General features: G+C 35.6%; 1 protein-coding gene across 1 annotated transcript in view; it reads left to right on the forward strand.

Annotated features, from left to right (window-relative positions):
* Positions 1–4,978: 4,978 nt before the first annotated feature.
* LOC143227490 (salivary peroxidase/catechol oxidase-like) overlaps positions 4,979–18,549 on the forward strand; it is a 63,676-nt gene continuing 50,105 nt past the window's right edge. Inside the window, exons 1-4 of the mRNA XM_076458932.1 lie at positions 4,979–5,035; positions 5,983–6,113; positions 12,783–13,582; positions 18,239–18,361. Of these exons, the coding sequence (XP_076315047.1) occupies positions 4,979–5,035; positions 5,983–6,113; positions 12,783–13,582; positions 18,239–18,361 (1,111 nt within the window). The remainder of the gene's footprint in view (positions 5,036–5,982; positions 6,114–12,782; positions 13,583–18,238; positions 18,362–18,549) is intronic.

The raw sequence follows: 18,549 nt of genomic DNA on the forward strand, positions 1-18,549 counted from the left end.
ATAAATAACAGAGTTTTCAGTGTTTTCAAATAAACATTAAGTAATGCTAAACATGACTTTACCACATACTTTGAATATTTGGATTATCTGCGGAAACACAAGTTAACCCTCATTATTATAGAAGTACATTGATGAAACTCAGCCATTTCAATGACTTAGTTATTTCATCTCGCTAACCCTAAGATATTGTAAAATATAGTAGCTGCAGGTTGCTCAAGGTCACTCACTGTTAAAAAGGTTCATACAACCAGCCATTAGTTCATTGCATTTCTCTAACTGCGATTGAATCTCTAGATCCCAGCCTTGAAAAGGGCAGCACCTTAAACCAAAAACAAATATTCTGGTTTTGTTAAACTATAATTCATGATGTCTTAATCAATTTATTTATCTCACATAAACAGCAGATTAGGTTGATTAAGTTAGTCGCATGTTTATTTATACTTGCAACTCGTTAATCTTGGAACATTCGTAAACATATTTCCTGTAGTCAACAATTGCATGAAGCAGCAGTATTCAACAGCAAGCGTAACTCACCTTCCTTATTCTTATTTTCGTATCTCCACAAACACAGCTTCTATTGATGTCTCGAGACACTCTGTCAAATTAGTCTAACATCAAACATTTATGTTTCCAATTAAAAATTACATCCCTGTTAGTACAGAATTCACGTATCATATAAACCCAAATCATGAAGTGGGATGAAGTGTGTTTTCTTATAGCAAAGCCACATCGGGCTATCTGCTGAGCCTACCGATGGGAATCGAACCCCTGATTTTAGCGTTGTAAATCCGAAGACATACCGCTGTACTACGGAGGTTTCTGATTGCCCATGGTTATCTTTCAGACATCCTTGGTTACTGAAAGATGTTTTAACAAAACCCCACGATTTGGGTGGATGGACACTAGTTCGTATATTAAAACCGACTATAAGTGAACTTACATCTGGTTAAAGTAAAGTGTAAGGATAAGGTTGCCGCCTGGAAGATTTGTTTGTTTGTTTTTTTGGAATTTTGCACAAAGCTACTCGAGGGCTATCTGTGCTAGCCGTCCCTAATTTAGCAGTGTAAGACTAGAGGGAAGGCAGCTAGTCATCACCACCCACCGCCAACTCTTGGGCTACTCTTTTACCAACGAATAGTGGGATTGAGGACGGCTGGGAGGGCGAGCATGTTTAACGCGACGCGGGCGCGAACCCGCGACCCTCAGATTACGAGTCGCACGCCTTACGCGCTTGGCCATGCCAGGCCTGCCTAGAAGAAATAAACAAATTTCCCGTGTACATTCTGTAACACATACACTGATTATTCATATTCACGACTTCAGTGTATTCAAAGGAAAATGGAGGACACGTCGAATATGTTGTTCATATTTATGTTTTACTGAGAAATTAAACAACAGAAAGACTATTTTTAAATATTTATTAATAAGGAACTTTCTAAAGTTTAAAGTTTATTTTCCAACAATCCCTTTCAAGGTGTTAAAGCACGTTACTGTTTCTTTCTTTATTTTTATAACTGAACAGTTCACTTAAAAGCGTTTGATCTCCCCTTTTGTACTCAGGATTTCATGTTTTTGAAAATACTGTCATAAAAAGAAAACATAAGCTGTAATATGTGTCACGCACTGATCTTGATTGCAAGTGAACTTGGAAGATATTGTACATTGCACACGAGGTTAGCACAGCTAGTATGTTTATAGCCCCAGTGTCATCTCTATCCAACATTTTGTGTGACGTCAACATTCTAAAACGCTTTAATAAGTAAACTAACATCAAAGCAGGTGCAGTGGCCTCTGACTTACATATTGACCCACATATGACGTTTCGGGCTTTTGTTTTCCTCTTGAAACAACCACTGACAATATCAACTTTACTTGTAACAAATGTTACTATAAATATTTACTATCAGCCTATCATATTTTTAAACAATATCTTTTTGACTCGTATATCACTACTACTTTATAACACATTTCTGCCCAATGGTGTAAACATTTTTATATATGTTTTACTATTCATTGATAAACAGTATTTTGTATTGTTGTAAATAGTCATACGTACATAAAAATATTTTGAAGGAAAAACCTGTACTGAAGTAAGGTGGAGTTCACCTTGAGAACAGGAATATAATTGGAAGTATCATATTATTCTCGTTAACCCTTAATTAATTTTAACATTGTTACCAAATATAACAATACGATTCTTTCTTTAACTAATGTAGAATAGAATCGTCTGATAGTAAACATAACACAAGCCGTAAACCGTACCTCATAAATCTATACATTGATGAAAATACTTCAAGCTCGAGTTTGTATTTGTTATTATATCGATTTTCTAGAATTTTGTATTTCATAAAACGTTTAATAACAGCAAGTGATTACGTCGTTATGACATATTTTTTGGAGGTTTGGTGAAAACACAACCACTGAAAAAAGAATCATCATAAGTATTTTTCTACATTTTCACTGATGTTTCATGTTTGCTATCTTGTTGGACTGACTATATCCACATAGGAGTATAGATCTATTAGCATACAGTTGTTTTGTTTATGTAAAAGTTTCATAATACTTTGTAATGAATTAAACAAGTAAAATATGTTTCTCAGACATAAAATAATTTCCAGGAGAACATCTTAGAAAGTTAAAACCACAAGACATTCATCCAATAATAACTTGTTATTGTCATAAAAATAGCATATTTGATATACCATAAGTAGCTTTCTGACCTAAGTAAAAAGTGTAAATATTTTTATCAGTTTTCTTGAATGTTGTTAATTATGCACAGAAGTGCATATTCATTCATAAATAATTATTTTATTTATGTGAATTATATAACTCTTAAAATCATGCACCCCCATAGCACAGCGGCATGTCTTTCGGCTTCCAAATTAAAATCCAGGTTTCGATACCCGTGGTGGGCAGAGTGCAGAGAGCCCATTATGTAGTTTTATGCTTAATTGCAACCAGAAACCTAAAATCGTTGTTTACGACAAAAGCAAATTTTTATTCATTTTTCTCCCCATATCAACATAGAGATTAGTGTATCACTATTAGTGTACAGGACATTCCTGATTAATTATTATTTTTTGTGCTTTTCGCTTATGAATAGATTGTCGGATTATTGTAGGTCTCGTATCTCCACATTATGTGGAAGTCGGAGGTCAGTGAGTTCCGAAAAAAAAATGGTCTGATAAAGGAAACATCTTTTGTGTCCATAAAGTATAATCCCTCGCAGTATTTTCTCCATGTGTACATCATAAAGTGTCCATATAACAAAATCATATAATTTACGTTGTGTTATGTGTAACTGATCTTCAACTTGGTAAAAATAATTTTGAGTTAGGTGATCAAATCGACTTTTAAACACGTAAATAACATACCTAAGTATTCTTAAGAAAGTACGATATAAGACTAATACCAAAATGCATGAAAACGTGATACTGAAAACACAGATGTTATCAGAGATTTTCATTTAATATTGTTTGTATGTAAGATACAATACACGATATCCTCAAACCAAGTGTCATAGTCCTATTGTGATAACTTTCAGTAACTGTCGTTATGTAATTCGCGTCATCTCTTAACTTACACATATTAATTAATAATAGATAATAGCCAGCCTGTCTCTTAGGATTGAAACAACATTAAACCATCATGAACCTGGTCACAAGAAGAAGCTCAACCACATTCACACAGTTGTTAAGGACATTGGAAAAGATACGTCGCTTTTCTGTCACATCTTCATTTTGTTCCCGTTTTCATATATCCTGTGATTTCCTTTAGTGGTATTTGAAAATAAAAACGAGCGAAAATGGTAGTAACTCATCCATAACTACTCCAAGAGATCGTACATCTTGGTTGTACTGTCTCTCGAGTGTACACTAGGTGTCGTACACCTTGGTTGTAGTGACTCTCAGATGGACACAAAGAGTCGTACATCTTGATTGTAGTGTCTCTCAGATGGACACAAAGAGTCGTACATCTTGATTGTAGTGTCTCTCGGGTGTACACTAGGTGTCGTACACCTTGGTTGTAGTGTCTCTCAGATGGGCACAAAGAGTCATACATCTTGGTTGTAGTGCCTCTCTGGTTGACACAAGGGATCGCACATCTTGTGTGATATTGGTTTCTCTGATGTAAAGTGAAAATTGTGCAGCTCCAAAAAGACGTGAATAAACATGTGAAAAACATGAACTCTCAAACAATACCTGCAGACTGTTAGCTTTAAGGCCTACTTCTGGACCGAAGCAATATGCCAGTCTGATATGCCATCGACATTAGCAAAGGATAGGAAACTATGATTTCATCTTTTTTAACATAATAAAGATTAAAGTACAATAAAATTCTGAAAGATGCCAATACTGAAAAGAAATATTGTTTTCAAGAATTTTATCAATATGAAATTACATAGGAGAGTCCAACCCCCAACCTCATTACCTCCCACATGATATTCTGTATTACTATATCAAGTTAGGTGCTGATTACTCAAGGAATATGGAAACGTATAAGGATCAGATGGCTTAAATGTGCGAACAAATAGACACAAACTTTGCTTTATGTGCTAAATTAAAACATGGTTTAAAACACCATTATGTTACACATTACATCTTTTAGATGGTTGAATACTATTTTGTATATGCAAATCAACAACTCTTATGACAAATAATATAAAATTGCGGTAGAACAGAAGGTATCAGAACTACATTTTGACATTAACTAGCAATCTTAGGTAGTGCTAGTCAATGAAAATTAGTCACTTTTCATGGAAGGATACTTAACAGCCTTTTATGAGCAAAATACTTGTATTTTCAGATCATACAGATGTGTTCAAATCGTATATTTTCCAAAACGGTGATAATCCTTGTACTAAATAGTTCTGTAAAACAAAGGGGTATAGACGAAGATGGACCAGTAAAACCATCCAGAAGGAGATCCGCAATAAGTTGTACTTAAGCCGTGGTACACAAAGTGCAACACTCTTAACATGATAATCCACGAAGACAAAGAAAGAAAAGTGATAAAAGTTACCCATGTGCCCCAGGTAACATTACACAAGATAATCAAGATGGTTCTCGATGTGGAAAAGTAACAGAAGTCTCTTGTACATAAGCTGTTTCCATTTCAATCATCGTCTACCTCAAACAGACAGTGAATTAAAAATATTCGTTACTGATAAATATTGGTCAGGTCGCCAGACTCTATGGATTTGTATGCAATGCAAAGTCTGCTACACTAAACGTGATGTGTTCGTAAGGCTGCTCCAATAAATGCATTTAGCAATTATGACAAAGCTGATGAGGCTATTTGCCACCATCGATAGTTTTAAACTACTGACCAGGAAATTTTTGCTTTTGAATTTCTCGTTAATAAACTAGATGGCTAATTGCTGTATCCGTTCTTAATTTTGAAGTGACAAATTAATGGGAAGGCAGCTAGCCAACGCCATCCACTGCCAACTCTTGGACTATATCCTTTTTCTAACGAAACGTGAAGTTGATCGTCCCATAATAACCCCATCCACAACTAAAAAAAAAAAAAAATTCAGCTCTGAAACACAGATTTATCAAAGGACTAACCCACGCCTCATACCACAAATGTTTGGTTTGGATTGAAATTCGCGCAAAGTTACACGAGCTAATTGTTTATAATTTATGAGTGAGAGATGAGAAAGAAGTCAACTACTTAACATAACTCGCCGCTAACTCTTGAGCTACGCTTTTACCAAACGGATAGTGGAATTGCCCATCCCATTATAACGTTCCCACGGCTGAGAGAGCAAGAATGTTTTATGACGGAGATTCGAACCTATAACCCTCAGATTTTAAGCTCAGCCACCAGGCCATGCCAAGCTTCCAACAAATGTAGTTCTTTGTTATTGAAAAGTCATTTGTAATAAACTAATATATTACTTTATAGTATGTCAAATTCATATATATATATATATATACACATATTTTTTTATATATAGTTTTGTTGTATCTTTTACAGCACAATGCCACGAAAGTTAAAAGTGGACGAAACCACTTTCCTGCTACATTCATCGACCGCTGCCGCCCAGAAGCAGCTCCGCCGTCTCCGTTGTGCAAGGAGAATGCGTGGGATCTTTTCTGTGTTTCTCTGTAAGTACTCGGTTCCTCATCGTAACTCATTCCCGACATATTAAAGGTGTTTTAACATTTCGTGAATGATGTTTTATTTTTCATACGACGTGATTATAATATAATACTTGTAGGATAGGCCAGACGAAACAAGAATGTAAGGTAATTACAATCTGTACTTTCTACTAGTATAACAGTAGAACTACTAATGTGATTATACTGAGTTCCTGCGAGTACAAAACATTTGAATTATACTGGCTTTTTCATATTACACTCAGTCAAGCATTTCCTGAGTTTTTTTGTAGGGTATAGATCAAATGTTCACATGGAATTTCATTTGTTAGCGAAGATGTGAAATAATTATGTGTTTGAGCAGAAAGAGATAAATCTATCAAAGGTGTCTTGGCTGGAGATGGAGAACACCGTTACGAGGGAAGTCGTGGCGACTTGATGAAGTGTACAATACCCAGTTTAATTCTAGTTCACTGTACACAAAATAGCAGTGAGATCCGGGCCTGGCATGGCCTAGCGCGTTAAGGCGTGCGCTTCGTAATCTGAGGGTCGCGGGTTCGCGCCCGAGTCGCGCCAAACATGCTCGCCCTCCCAGCCGTGGGGGCGTTATAATGTGACGGTCAATCCCATTATTCGTTGGTAAAAGAGTAGCCCAAGAGTTGGCGGTGGGTGGTGATGACTAGCTGCCTTCCCTCTAGTCTTACACTGCTAAATTAGGGACGGCTAGCATAGATAGCCCTCGGGTAGCTTTGCGCGAAATTCCAAAAAACCAAACCAACCAGTGAGATCCAATTATAAATAACAATGCACAAAAATGTTTTTGAAACGTTTTGCTTCCTGAAAAGTTTTTGCTGATTGTGACAGGTACCTGGTGGGTATGCACAAATATAGTTTTGGTTTTGCTTCATCACATAGGAACTCTGAGAAATGGACAGTTAACTGTTTACCGGCAATAACGCATTTAATGGTGTTTATGTTTCTAATACGCTATTAAGTTCAACATAATTAAAAGTGTTTTGCTCCTTATTTTCGTTTGTATTCAATGTCCAGTGCATCACGTTGCAGTGTCCAACAGTAGTCAGCAAGCATTGACGGATTCCAGCTGCCCTGATATCGTTTTTCCATTGTGGCAATGTCCTGGTGAAACTTTTATCGTGCTCGTCACTGACAGCACCGAGATTTGCGGGGAAGAAGTCGAAGTGTGAGTGGAGGAAATGAATCTTGAGTGACATGTTGCACTTCATTGTTTTGTATGCTTTGAGAAGTTTGTCTACCAGCTGAATGTAATGTGGGACTCTGTAATTGCCAAGAAAATTGTCAACAACGTCTTTGAAGGCTTTCCAGGCAATCTTTTCCGGCCCAACTAACAGATCTTCGAACCGCTTGACACTCATAACATGTCTGATCTGAGGGCCAACAAAAATGCCCTCTTTGATCTTGGCCTCAGTTATTCTTGGAAACATCTGTCTTAAATAACGATAACCTTCGTCTTCTTTGATCATTGCTTTCACGAAATTCTTCATAAGTCCCAATTTTATGTGAAGAGGAGGCAAAAAAAAAAAACTTTTCCGGGTCGACAAGCGGTTCATGTGCCACATTTTTCTGTCCTGGAACTAACTTTTTACGGAGTAGCCAGCTCTGTCTAGAATAATGTGACTCTTTGGCACGACTGTCCCATTCACAGATGAAACAATAGTACTTTGGATAGCCGAGCTGCAGTCCCAGTAACAACTTTCAGATTTCCACAGATATTCCAGTTGTACTTGCTGTACTGGATGTGCTTCAGCAACAATTCCATGTTCTCATAGGTTTCTTTCATGTGTGCTGCATAGCTGATAGGTATTGAAGGGTGAACGTTGACATTGTGTAACAGAACAGATTTGAGGCTTAACATTGATGAATCAATAAAGAGACGCCACTCTTGCGGGTCATGGTCACAACCCAAAGCAGAGAACAATCCTTCGCTGTCAACACAGAAACAGAAACTGCCAACTTGTGCAAAGTTGAAATTTTCATATCTGGTGACAGCAAACACCATTCCTGCAGTCTCGAACCCAGCAATTCGGCTTTTGCTTTTAACAGACCCAAATCTATGACCAGATCGTTTAATTCTGACTGTGTTATGAGATGTGGATCGCCTGAGGAGCACGGTTCAAAATCCGGATCAATGTCACTGCCAGTTCCCTGCATTGCAGTTTCTTCATCTGGTTCGTTTAAGGTCCATTCCTCTGGTGGTTTCGGAATTGGAAGACTGTCGTCATGTGGCAAGGGTCTCGTTCCTGAAGGCAGATTAGGGTATTCAATTGACTTCTTGTTTATGGCAGAGAAACCAGACTCATTAGCCAAATAGAAGTAACACTCCGTCACATGGTCTTTCTGTTCTCGCCATATCATCGGGACAGCATGTCTTTCGAGTGCCTCTGAGCCAAGCTCTCGGACAGACAGCACATGTCGCACAACAAATGTAGGGCGCCCATTTCTGGTCTTGATCACCAATTTTACAGCCGAAGTACAAATGATATGCTTTCTTCACAAGAGTAGTCATTGAGCGTCTGTGATAAACAAGCGTATACTCGCCACAAATATAGCAGAATGTATCGCGGCTGTTGCGACATTGACGAAACATACTGACCGACACCAATCGTTCTGTAAAATGTCTATAACATCTAACTTACTTGTTACAATGCTACTGAGGCAATGCTATATTCTGAAACAATAAGTACACACTATAAGGTCTATATTAATCCAATGAGCGGCATCTGTATATGCAAGCCACTTTAATAGCTTGCTGAGACAGTGTCAAGCTGGCTCCGGCCCGCCCAGAGATGCCCGAGCTGCATACTTCCACAGAACAGCTTCCAACCTGGCCTGATTTAATGCCTGGACATGCCCAGACTGCACAAAACATTGTTCATAGGTCTCTTACAGAAACGAACATTTTTGGACACAAATATAAGAAAAAACATAACAAAACTGAATATTTCGATGAAACGGTACGTGATGGACAAATTTGGATGTAATTTTCGTGATCAGCAGCCAAAAATCTATAAGGAACACCCAACAGTGTTCAAGAAGCAAAAACTTTGTTGTGCAGTGTTATTAAAGGTTTCAAACTAGATTATTGTCACTCTTTTACATTACATGCTATAAATGCCTAGTCTTAAACAATTTGTCGTGTCCAAATTAATAGCTATTCCAACACCTGACTTCAGTGATGTTATTATTAACAATACAAGTGGTCATTAGTTAACAAAAAATGCACAACCACGCTTAATGTTGTGTCAGTAACTATAAAGTCAAGAGTAGGGAACTGTTGTTTTTCCTGTTAATGAAAAAGTAATAATTTAAACTTCAAATTAATAGAAAAACAGAACATTGCTTAACTTTAATTAATTGGTAAAACATTGTAAGATTAATCTCACGTACTTTTCATTAACGATAAATGTATCAATAGCAATTACTAGTTTATTTCGAGTAACTAATCATGCTTCAGAGTATTTTTATAAACATCTAATAATAACTAACACCGTGTACCCATCAACCATAAACCAACTTCTACACCCAACGTTCAGAGTAACTCTTATTGATCATGTCCAAGAGAATTGTGTTTTGTCCTAGAAATAATATTAAAACTAATACATGAACTACAATTGTATTAATAGCATCTCGATAGAACTGTGTGAACGGTAATGTGAGCCTAACCCTTGATAACTAATATAGAATATTATTTTAGATTGTGTGCATGAACAGAAAATTAGGGTTAAACATGTTTAGAAAAATGAAAAAAAAAAACTATTTCTGTTCGAAGGGTTTCCTGTTAGTCAGAACATGTTAGTTTTAAACTTATTTATTGGTATTTTTGATGTGTTTATTGATGATAAATATATCACCACTATTTACAAGTAGTGATCAGGTAAAACATTCATATTTCAGAATAGTTATTAGCAATTAACAATAAACGTAAGAAGCTCATAAATATGACGACTATAACCTCTACCAGTTGTAACTAACTGAAATAGTCATGCTCACCAGTATCATGAGTATACAGTTAACTCTCAGCTTCATCTTTGGACATTGATTTCAATAAATGAGCACCGTGTAATCACACCAAGTTACAGAATACGTATGAAGTATTTTATGCAGAAAATAAATTGTACAAAAATTATACATGGAAGTTAAAAACCACCTTTGAGTACGATACTCAAAGTGAAAATAGTTTCACCAAATAGATAATTTTGGCAAAACTGATGAAAAAAGATATCTTTGACGAGGATGATACTTCCAGTAGAAACTAACGAGGATGATACTTCCAGTAGAAACTAACGAGGATGATACTTCCAGTAGAAGCTAACGAAGATGATACTTCCAGTAGAAACTAACGAGAATGATACTTTCAGTAGAAACTAACGAGGATGATACTTCCAGTAGAAACTAACGAAGATGATACTTCCAGTAGAAACTAACGAGAATGATACTTTCAGTAGAAACTAACGAGGATGATACTTCCAGTAGAAACTAACGAGAATGATACTTTCAGTAGAAACTAACGAGGATGATACTTACAGTAGAAACTAAAGAGGATGATACTTCCAGTAGAAACTAACGAGAATGATACTTCCAGTAAAACTAACGAGGATGATACTTCCAGTAGAAACTAACGAGAATGATACTTTCAGTAGAAACGAATCCAAAGAGATCCCAATGATGATGTTCCATCTGATAATAATTCTGATGAAGATTCTCGAAATAAAAAACGTTATTTACTAGTGACGATAAAATATTTTACAGACGTTTTAGTGTTATTAAGCTCAAACTATAAAGTGTGTTATCTGTGCAGTAGTGAGGTATCGAAGCTCAGTTTTTAGTGTCACTGTACACAATACTTTAGTAAAGAGTGAAAGTGTACAACTGAAAGGAATTGTTTTGAAAAGAAAACGTAAGTTACTCAAAACATGATAATTACTAGTGTTAAATAACAATTGACAGACATGATTAATCTGATGTTAGTTAAACTCTGGTTCTAGCTCTTGATACCAGAAGAGAAGCAAAAAATAATAACAGCATTTGACGAGTTGAAAATACACCGAATAAAACTATTAACATTCTAATAAAAATGACCTGACATGACCAGGTGGATAAGACACTCGGTTCGTAATCTGAGGGTCGCGGGTTCGAATTCTCATTGCACCAAACATGCTCGCCCTTTCAGCCGTGGGGGCATTATAATGTTTCGGTCAATCCCACTATTCGTTGGTAAAAGAGTAGCCCAAGAGTTGGCGGTGAGTAGTAATGACTAGCTGCCTTCCCTCCAGTCTTACACTGCTAAATTAGGAACGACTAGGGCAGATAGCCCTCGTGTAGCTTTGGGTGAAATTCCAAAACAAAAAACAAATTTATAAAAATATCAACATTCTAATAAAAAATATTAACATTCTATCAGCAACTCTAGCATTATTCTATTCCACAACTAACGAAAATTATCGGATGAAGATAAATATACTGAGCTTGATGATGTTTAAGCAGCTTTGAAAATTAATAAAAAAATTATTAAATCATCTGATGAAGATAAAAGTCGATTCATGATGTTGGACTTATTAAGTAATAAATAAAATAATACATATTCTCATAATTAACTCGTAAAACAGTGAATTGACTGTAAGCCATTCGCAACTTTAAAAAAAAACTATATGTTTATAATAATCATCGTAAAATTATAAGAAATACTTAAAACGAAAATAAACAAAAACAAACGATATTTATAGCGTGGGCGAAAAAGTCGTACGCTGTAAAGTCAGTTTCTTTTTTTCTCTGTACTTTGGTCTTTCATATTACCCTGCTTTTGAACCGACGACAAACAAACGAACAAGAATAGCTGGATAATATCTTGATGTGGCGGCATGGCTGCAAACCTGTTCTGCAGTCATGGAGGAATCATTTCATGAATATCTTCCAAGATAAATTATTAACTAGTGAGACATTTCAGGTCATGATTCTGATTCATCAAATCCTTAGGCATTGTCCAGACATGATATAAAGTAAGACGTTAATATGGGTTATTAATGATATGGTTAATAGATCTGATAATTGTCTATTCTATATGGCGTAATTAAAAAAAAAAAAAGGAGTTAAACATGGGTGACGTCATCCATTATGGTTGTGCCTACTACTGGAATACACTATCTTAGTGGTTGTGACGTCATGTAATATGTCTGTTCTCTTCATCTGCCACACCCACCCGTAAATCATCCAGATGGGTCCTAGGGTGTGACACATCAGTCCAGTATCATATAGTCTCTGGTCTACTACACTAGTAATACTCAGTTGTGATGCTTTTCTGATCGTTAAATTACTGAACTTTTGTAGATGTTTAGGGGAATAATATAGCGTTCTGCCTTTTTGTAACTAAATTTATTGTAGTTATTCCAACATTACTATTAATATCCTTTGCATGTTTATGTTGTAATATTTCTTGAATTTCCTCACTTTAGTGTGAAGTAATATGTCTAAAGGTCTGTTTTAGATATATTTACGTAAAAGTAGGCCAAGCTTACAAATTATTAAGTACTATTGTAATATACAGTAACTGTTACGTTTGAACTACTTATAAAGTGGTTTACTTATCGTAGTTTGATATACGTATACATGAATATTTATTTATTTATTTTCTATTTTGTATAGAATTTTCGCCACTGCGTTAATCATATACGTTGGTCACAAACTAATATCCGATCGCTCTTCACCAGCAGAACATGGAAACGACAGCAACTATGGTTCCAAATTGTTGCTGTTTTCTACATTTAACCAAAAATCAAACTTAACAAGCGATGAAATTGTGGATGATGAATCGTTTAGCCTTGATGAAAAATTTGATTGGACCAACCTAATCCAAATGTTTACGCGGTACTGCTCGTATTTAGAAGAGTCTCACCAAGCGGTCCAAGACAACAAATGGAAAAATTCGTCTCAACATTGGACATTTTGCCAAAAAGAGCATGATAAACATTCACCACAAGATCCTGAATATCGTAAAGATACTTCACGTTCTGACAATTTTAAATCAGTCGAAACCTTTCTTAGTTTGTACTTAGCTGAATTTTGCCATGAATTAAAAAAGCAAATTAATTCAAGTAACACTGAAAGTTCCCTTTCGATGACGGAACTGTGGATGGAAACCGACGCTCATCATGTGTCAGGAAACAGTAGTTGTAGAAATGACACGAAGTTCTCAAACAAACGATGCTTAAGGCAGTTAGCCATAAACGTCTTACATCAACTGGAATCACCTTGCGTTGTGGTAGAGGAAAACGTCACTTCGCCTTCTTCAAATAATTGTACAAAAATAACGAAACTTCTGAAAGATGTTCTGTTGCTTCAAAATGCCAACACAAACTCATCACTCGATTCTCAAACTCGCAGCATCATTAACAGACTTTTAGAAATACTAAACTATCCAAAGAAGGACAGGATTCAGATAAAAAGTAGGAAATCTATTTGTTTTCTTTCTATTATTTAAAATAAATCTTGTCGATTTGAAACTTACACTTCGGGTTCAGTGCAAGGTTTCATTTATTTTCATTCTTAGCAAAATGAAACTCGAATTACATAAATTTAATATATTCAACCAAATGCTGCTTTCCCACAATAGTTGGGAAAGCAAGCTGGACCGGAATATATGGGTGTGTAATAATTGTTTGTTTTTTTTCTCAACTGTTTGGTAGATCAATGTATTCAGAATTAGTACACATTTTTGATCGATTTATGGTTTATAGTAGAACCATATCGGCTATATGCTGTACCATCAAGGGTAATTGAACCACTGATTTTAGTGTTGTAAATCTATTGACTTACTGCTGTCCCACTGGAGTGCATTAGTAGTAATATTAGAAATAGGGATCTACTACCACAATGGCTTAGAGACAATGGTATGTGTGTTCTACAAAATTTGTTTGTTTGTTTGAAGTTAAGCACAAAGCTACACAATGGGCTATCTGTGCTCTATCCACGAAACTCGCTTTCTAGAGGTGTAAGTCTACAGACATACCGCTGTACCACGAGAGTGGGAGTATTCAACCAAGTCTTGAGTTGTTGTTATTTTTTACTTATGCGAAGTTTTTTTCCAGATTTATTTGTTTAAACTATTGAAATACTTGTCATTCTTAGCTGGAAGCTTATCACGGAAATAATCATCTCTTGTCAGAATGAATAAAAAACTATAAAGTACCAATCATGTCTTTAGCACAACTTCCAACACAATTTACGTCATCCTTTGCACAAAAGTAGCAAGTTAGTTATCAATAGGTTGGAGAAAACCAAAGTTTTCCAATCATCACTATATATATATATATATATATATATATAACGTTTTACTTACTCATTTGTCCGATTATTCTGTCATTGTAATGGTTCGAAAAAATTCGGATACTGAATTAAAATACATATATGGGGAAGATTTGTTACAATAACTTAGATTCTGTAGGCGTTTTACTTTGAGATGTGTTTTGTTCTATGGAGAGTCAGGTTCACAGTAGACCTCTTCCTTTCTCTCAGGAATTATTTTGTTTGTACTATTGCTGAACCCTAAATATTAACTTGTTACATTATTCACAGTACGTTAAATTGTGTCCATTGCCCGCAGTTTAATTAATATACCCTATTCGAGCCACGTCCAGTTCATGAGGTAATATTAACTCCTATATTTGTTATTAGCTTCAACTATGTTTGATTGCACGATTAGCCCGTGTTCATAATACAGTCCCACTTATCAGTGATATACACACATAATTCTATTTTTACATACAAAACCTTTTTAAAGTAGAGCTATGTTCATGTTTATGACTCAGTAAACCTACCATTGTTTGTCCTGTAAGGTTCTTATTTATTATATTCAGAGAGGAGAGGTATTTAGGGTTAAGTTCATCGTGTATTATATACCCTCTAGTTTGCTCATCAGTTTATTTTTATCAATATTTTTCTTATAATATTGAAAGGAGTTATACAGGAGTCTGTCTGATATTGTTGTCATGTTTGAATAGTTGTGTAAAAATACCGAGTTTGTTGATCGTGGGTCTCTATATTGTTTCCATTAAAATATAGTTTTGCGTTTACTGCAGTTTGTTGGTGTGTGTTTTGATATATTTATCTATGTTACACAGGCGTATTCTACGACTGGTCTTGTGTATATTCTGTAAATTTTAATATGTTTTCTGGTGAAACTCATTGTTTATTACCAGTCAGATTCCTAAACTCGCTCTCTCTTTCCCAAACTCTGCTTTTTATGCTATTAATGTGTGGTATCCAGTTTAATTTTGAGTCAAATGTAATACCTAAGAGTTTTCCTGATGTTGTTACCTGTGATACGACTAGATATAATAGCGGTATTAATTTCCCTTTTTAATATGATTTTGCAAATAATATCACTTGTGTTTTGTGTACACACATTTTAATTATCTGCTTATTGCAGTACAATTCTAGTTTGTTTAGTATTGCAAACATACTGTATGTTGCTGTTGTTGGGTTTGGGAAATTCTTCCAGATTATAAGAACATCTTCAAACATAGGCGTTTTTCATTTATGTTTGTTTTGTTTGTTTATATTTTGGGCAAAGCTACACGAGGGCTATCTAAGCTAGTCGTCGCTAGTTCAGCAGTGAAAGACAAGATGGAAGGCAGCTAGTTATTACACCCACCGCCAACTCTTGAGTTGCTGTCTTTCCCAACGAATAGTGGAATTGGTCGCACATAATAAGGCCCCCATCGCTGAAAGACCGAGTTTGTTTCCTGGGACGGAAATTCAAACTCGCGACTCTTAGATGCGAGTAAAGCGTTTTAACCACCTGACCATGCTGGACTATTCTATTTATGTAAAAACTGAAAATAGTATCAGATATAAAGTTACTTACTTACCTATATTGTTATAGAAAAGAAATAATGAAATCACTTTTCATTAAAAGCTCTAGCGGTATAACTTCTAGAGATTGCTAGACATAAATCTGGACTTAAAAAGTAAAGCCATGGTGTCGCTTTATTTTACTTTCTAAAGTTTCCCTTTATCAAAAAACAAACTCACCCGGCAAAAAATAAAAAAACCAACAAATTCACCCCAAAAAAACAACAAACTCACCCAACAAAGAACAAAAACAACGATTCATCCGCAAAAAAAACGTTACCCCACAAAAAGTAACAATAAAGCATGGCCAGGTGGGTAAGGCACTCGACTCGTAATATGACGGTCGGGGGTTCGAATTCCCGTCACACCAAACATGCTCACCCTATCGGCCGTGGGGGTGTTATAATGTTACGGTCAATTCCACTATTTGTTGGTGAAAGAGTAGCCCAAGAGTTGGCGGTAGATGTTGATGACTAGTTGCCTTCCTTCTAGTCTTACACTGCTAAATTAGGGACGGCTAGCGCAGATAGCCATCGTGCAGCTTTGCCAGAAATCCAAAACCAACAAATAAAACAACAATAAACTCACCCCATAAAAATAAAAAAAGCAACAAACTCACTCCATAAAGAACAAAAACAACAACAAATTCTCCCCACACTTTTGGGGCTAAGGGTGACAATTGAATCCCACTGTTCGTACTGACGAGAGTAGCTCAAGATTTGGCAGAGAACCCTCGGGTTTCTCGACAGCCATCTAGGGGTTCCGCGAGATATTGGGGTTCTGCAGAATGTAAGAACTTCACTAGTATTGTTGAACGTAAATACATCCTACAATTGCAATCCGACTACGTCATATTTTTTTTTACTAGTATAGCATGTTTCATAACGATACAATAAATCAATGCGTTGTTTTGAAGAGATTAAGTACAAACAGGTACTTGAGTAATTTAAAATTTAATTAGATGTTATGTATGTCAGAATAACTGGCTCGTGAATTATTGCACGCTTTACATATATGCAGGTGAACATGTATATAGCTGCTTTAAACATACGAACTCGGGAACTATTGACACTAGCTGAAACGTTGCTCTAAGAGCCGTTGTTTATTCTAATAATCACCAGTCGAATTCTCGCGCCTCATTTAAAAGAGAGAGAGAAATTGTACATTTTCTAAAAAAGGATTTTTTTCTGGGAAGTACTGCACAAAAAATGTGTTCGTTTTGTACCCTATAACACACAACATATCGCATCAAAATGGTTAAATAAGTTCAATATTTTAATAAGTTTTACTGACATCAACTATAACGTATTTATATATTAAAAGTGATACCGTTTGTTGCTCAGCTAATTGTGTTTTGTTAAGAACTTCAGATTCTCAGTAATACGTTTAAAAAGATATAAAAGATATAATAAGTCAAGATATAATCACGTACAGTCATAGTGGAATTATGTTCTTGATGTGAAGAGTACTTTTATCTAAAACATTGTGTTCTGTGCTAGAAAAATGGTTAATGCCCAGACCACAGTTATTTTTTTAATTGTCAGAATCTTGACTACCCAAAGAGTGAATTTTTTTCATGAATTTTTGTTGTAGTGCCATTCAATAAATGACGCAGGAGTTTTGATTACAAACATACACGCCATTTTCATTACAGTAAGAACATTGTATTGCAATAATATTTCAGTAATGAGCGTTGTGAAGAGCTCCTTAATATAAATATAACATCAGAAGAGTTCTCTGGAATGAAACACACTGTTTTAGTCCACTATTTCAAAATCAGAGATGGTTAATTCAAAATACTCCTTGTGTAGTTTATAGTTTTATATATATAGTTTATAGAAGTTCAACAACCAAAAACGGCCAAGCGTGTTAAGGCGTGCGACTCGTAATCTGAGGGTCGCCGGTTCGCATCCCCGTCGCGCCAAACATGCTCGCCCTTTCAGCCGTGGGGGCGTTATAATGTGACGGTCAATCCCACTATTCGTTGGTAAAAGAGTAGCCTAAGAGTTGGCGGTGGGTGGTGATGACTATCTGCCTTCTCTCTAGTCTTACACTGCTAAATTAGGGACGGCTAGCACAGATAGCCCTCGAGTAGCTTTGTGCGAAATTCAAAACAAACAAACAATCCAATAATTAATAAACATCATGTGTTAACCACGTGTTTTGTCAGCATTTGCTTAAAGATAATTTTCGTAATTTTAGTTTTAATTGTTTTTTTTTGAATAAATGAATTTGCTTTTTTTATTTAGACAAATCTCAAGACGAGAAAACACGGACGTATGTGGAAGAAAACTTTCTTGACGAAGCTTTCCAGAAAGGCCTCAAATATTTAGAAAATCAACAGACTAAGGAAGACAACTTGTTTAAAACAGGTAAAACAATTTAGCGTTTTGAGCAACGAGATTTGATATTAAGTTTTTTAATTATTTAAATGTAGATGAAGTTCATAACTTACCTTGTGAGTGTGAAAACAGTTTATTTATTAATACTTTTCACAAACATACTGTGGCTCGTAACTTGGACATTTATTAAACATAAACTATTATGTGAAATACTTTTA

This window comes from Tachypleus tridentatus, chromosome 9, assembly GCF_004210375.1.
Source record: "Tachypleus tridentatus isolate NWPU-2018 chromosome 9, ASM421037v1, whole genome shotgun sequence".
NCBI classification, from domain to species: Eukaryota; Metazoa; Arthropoda; class Merostomata; order Xiphosura; family Limulidae; genus Tachypleus; species Tachypleus tridentatus.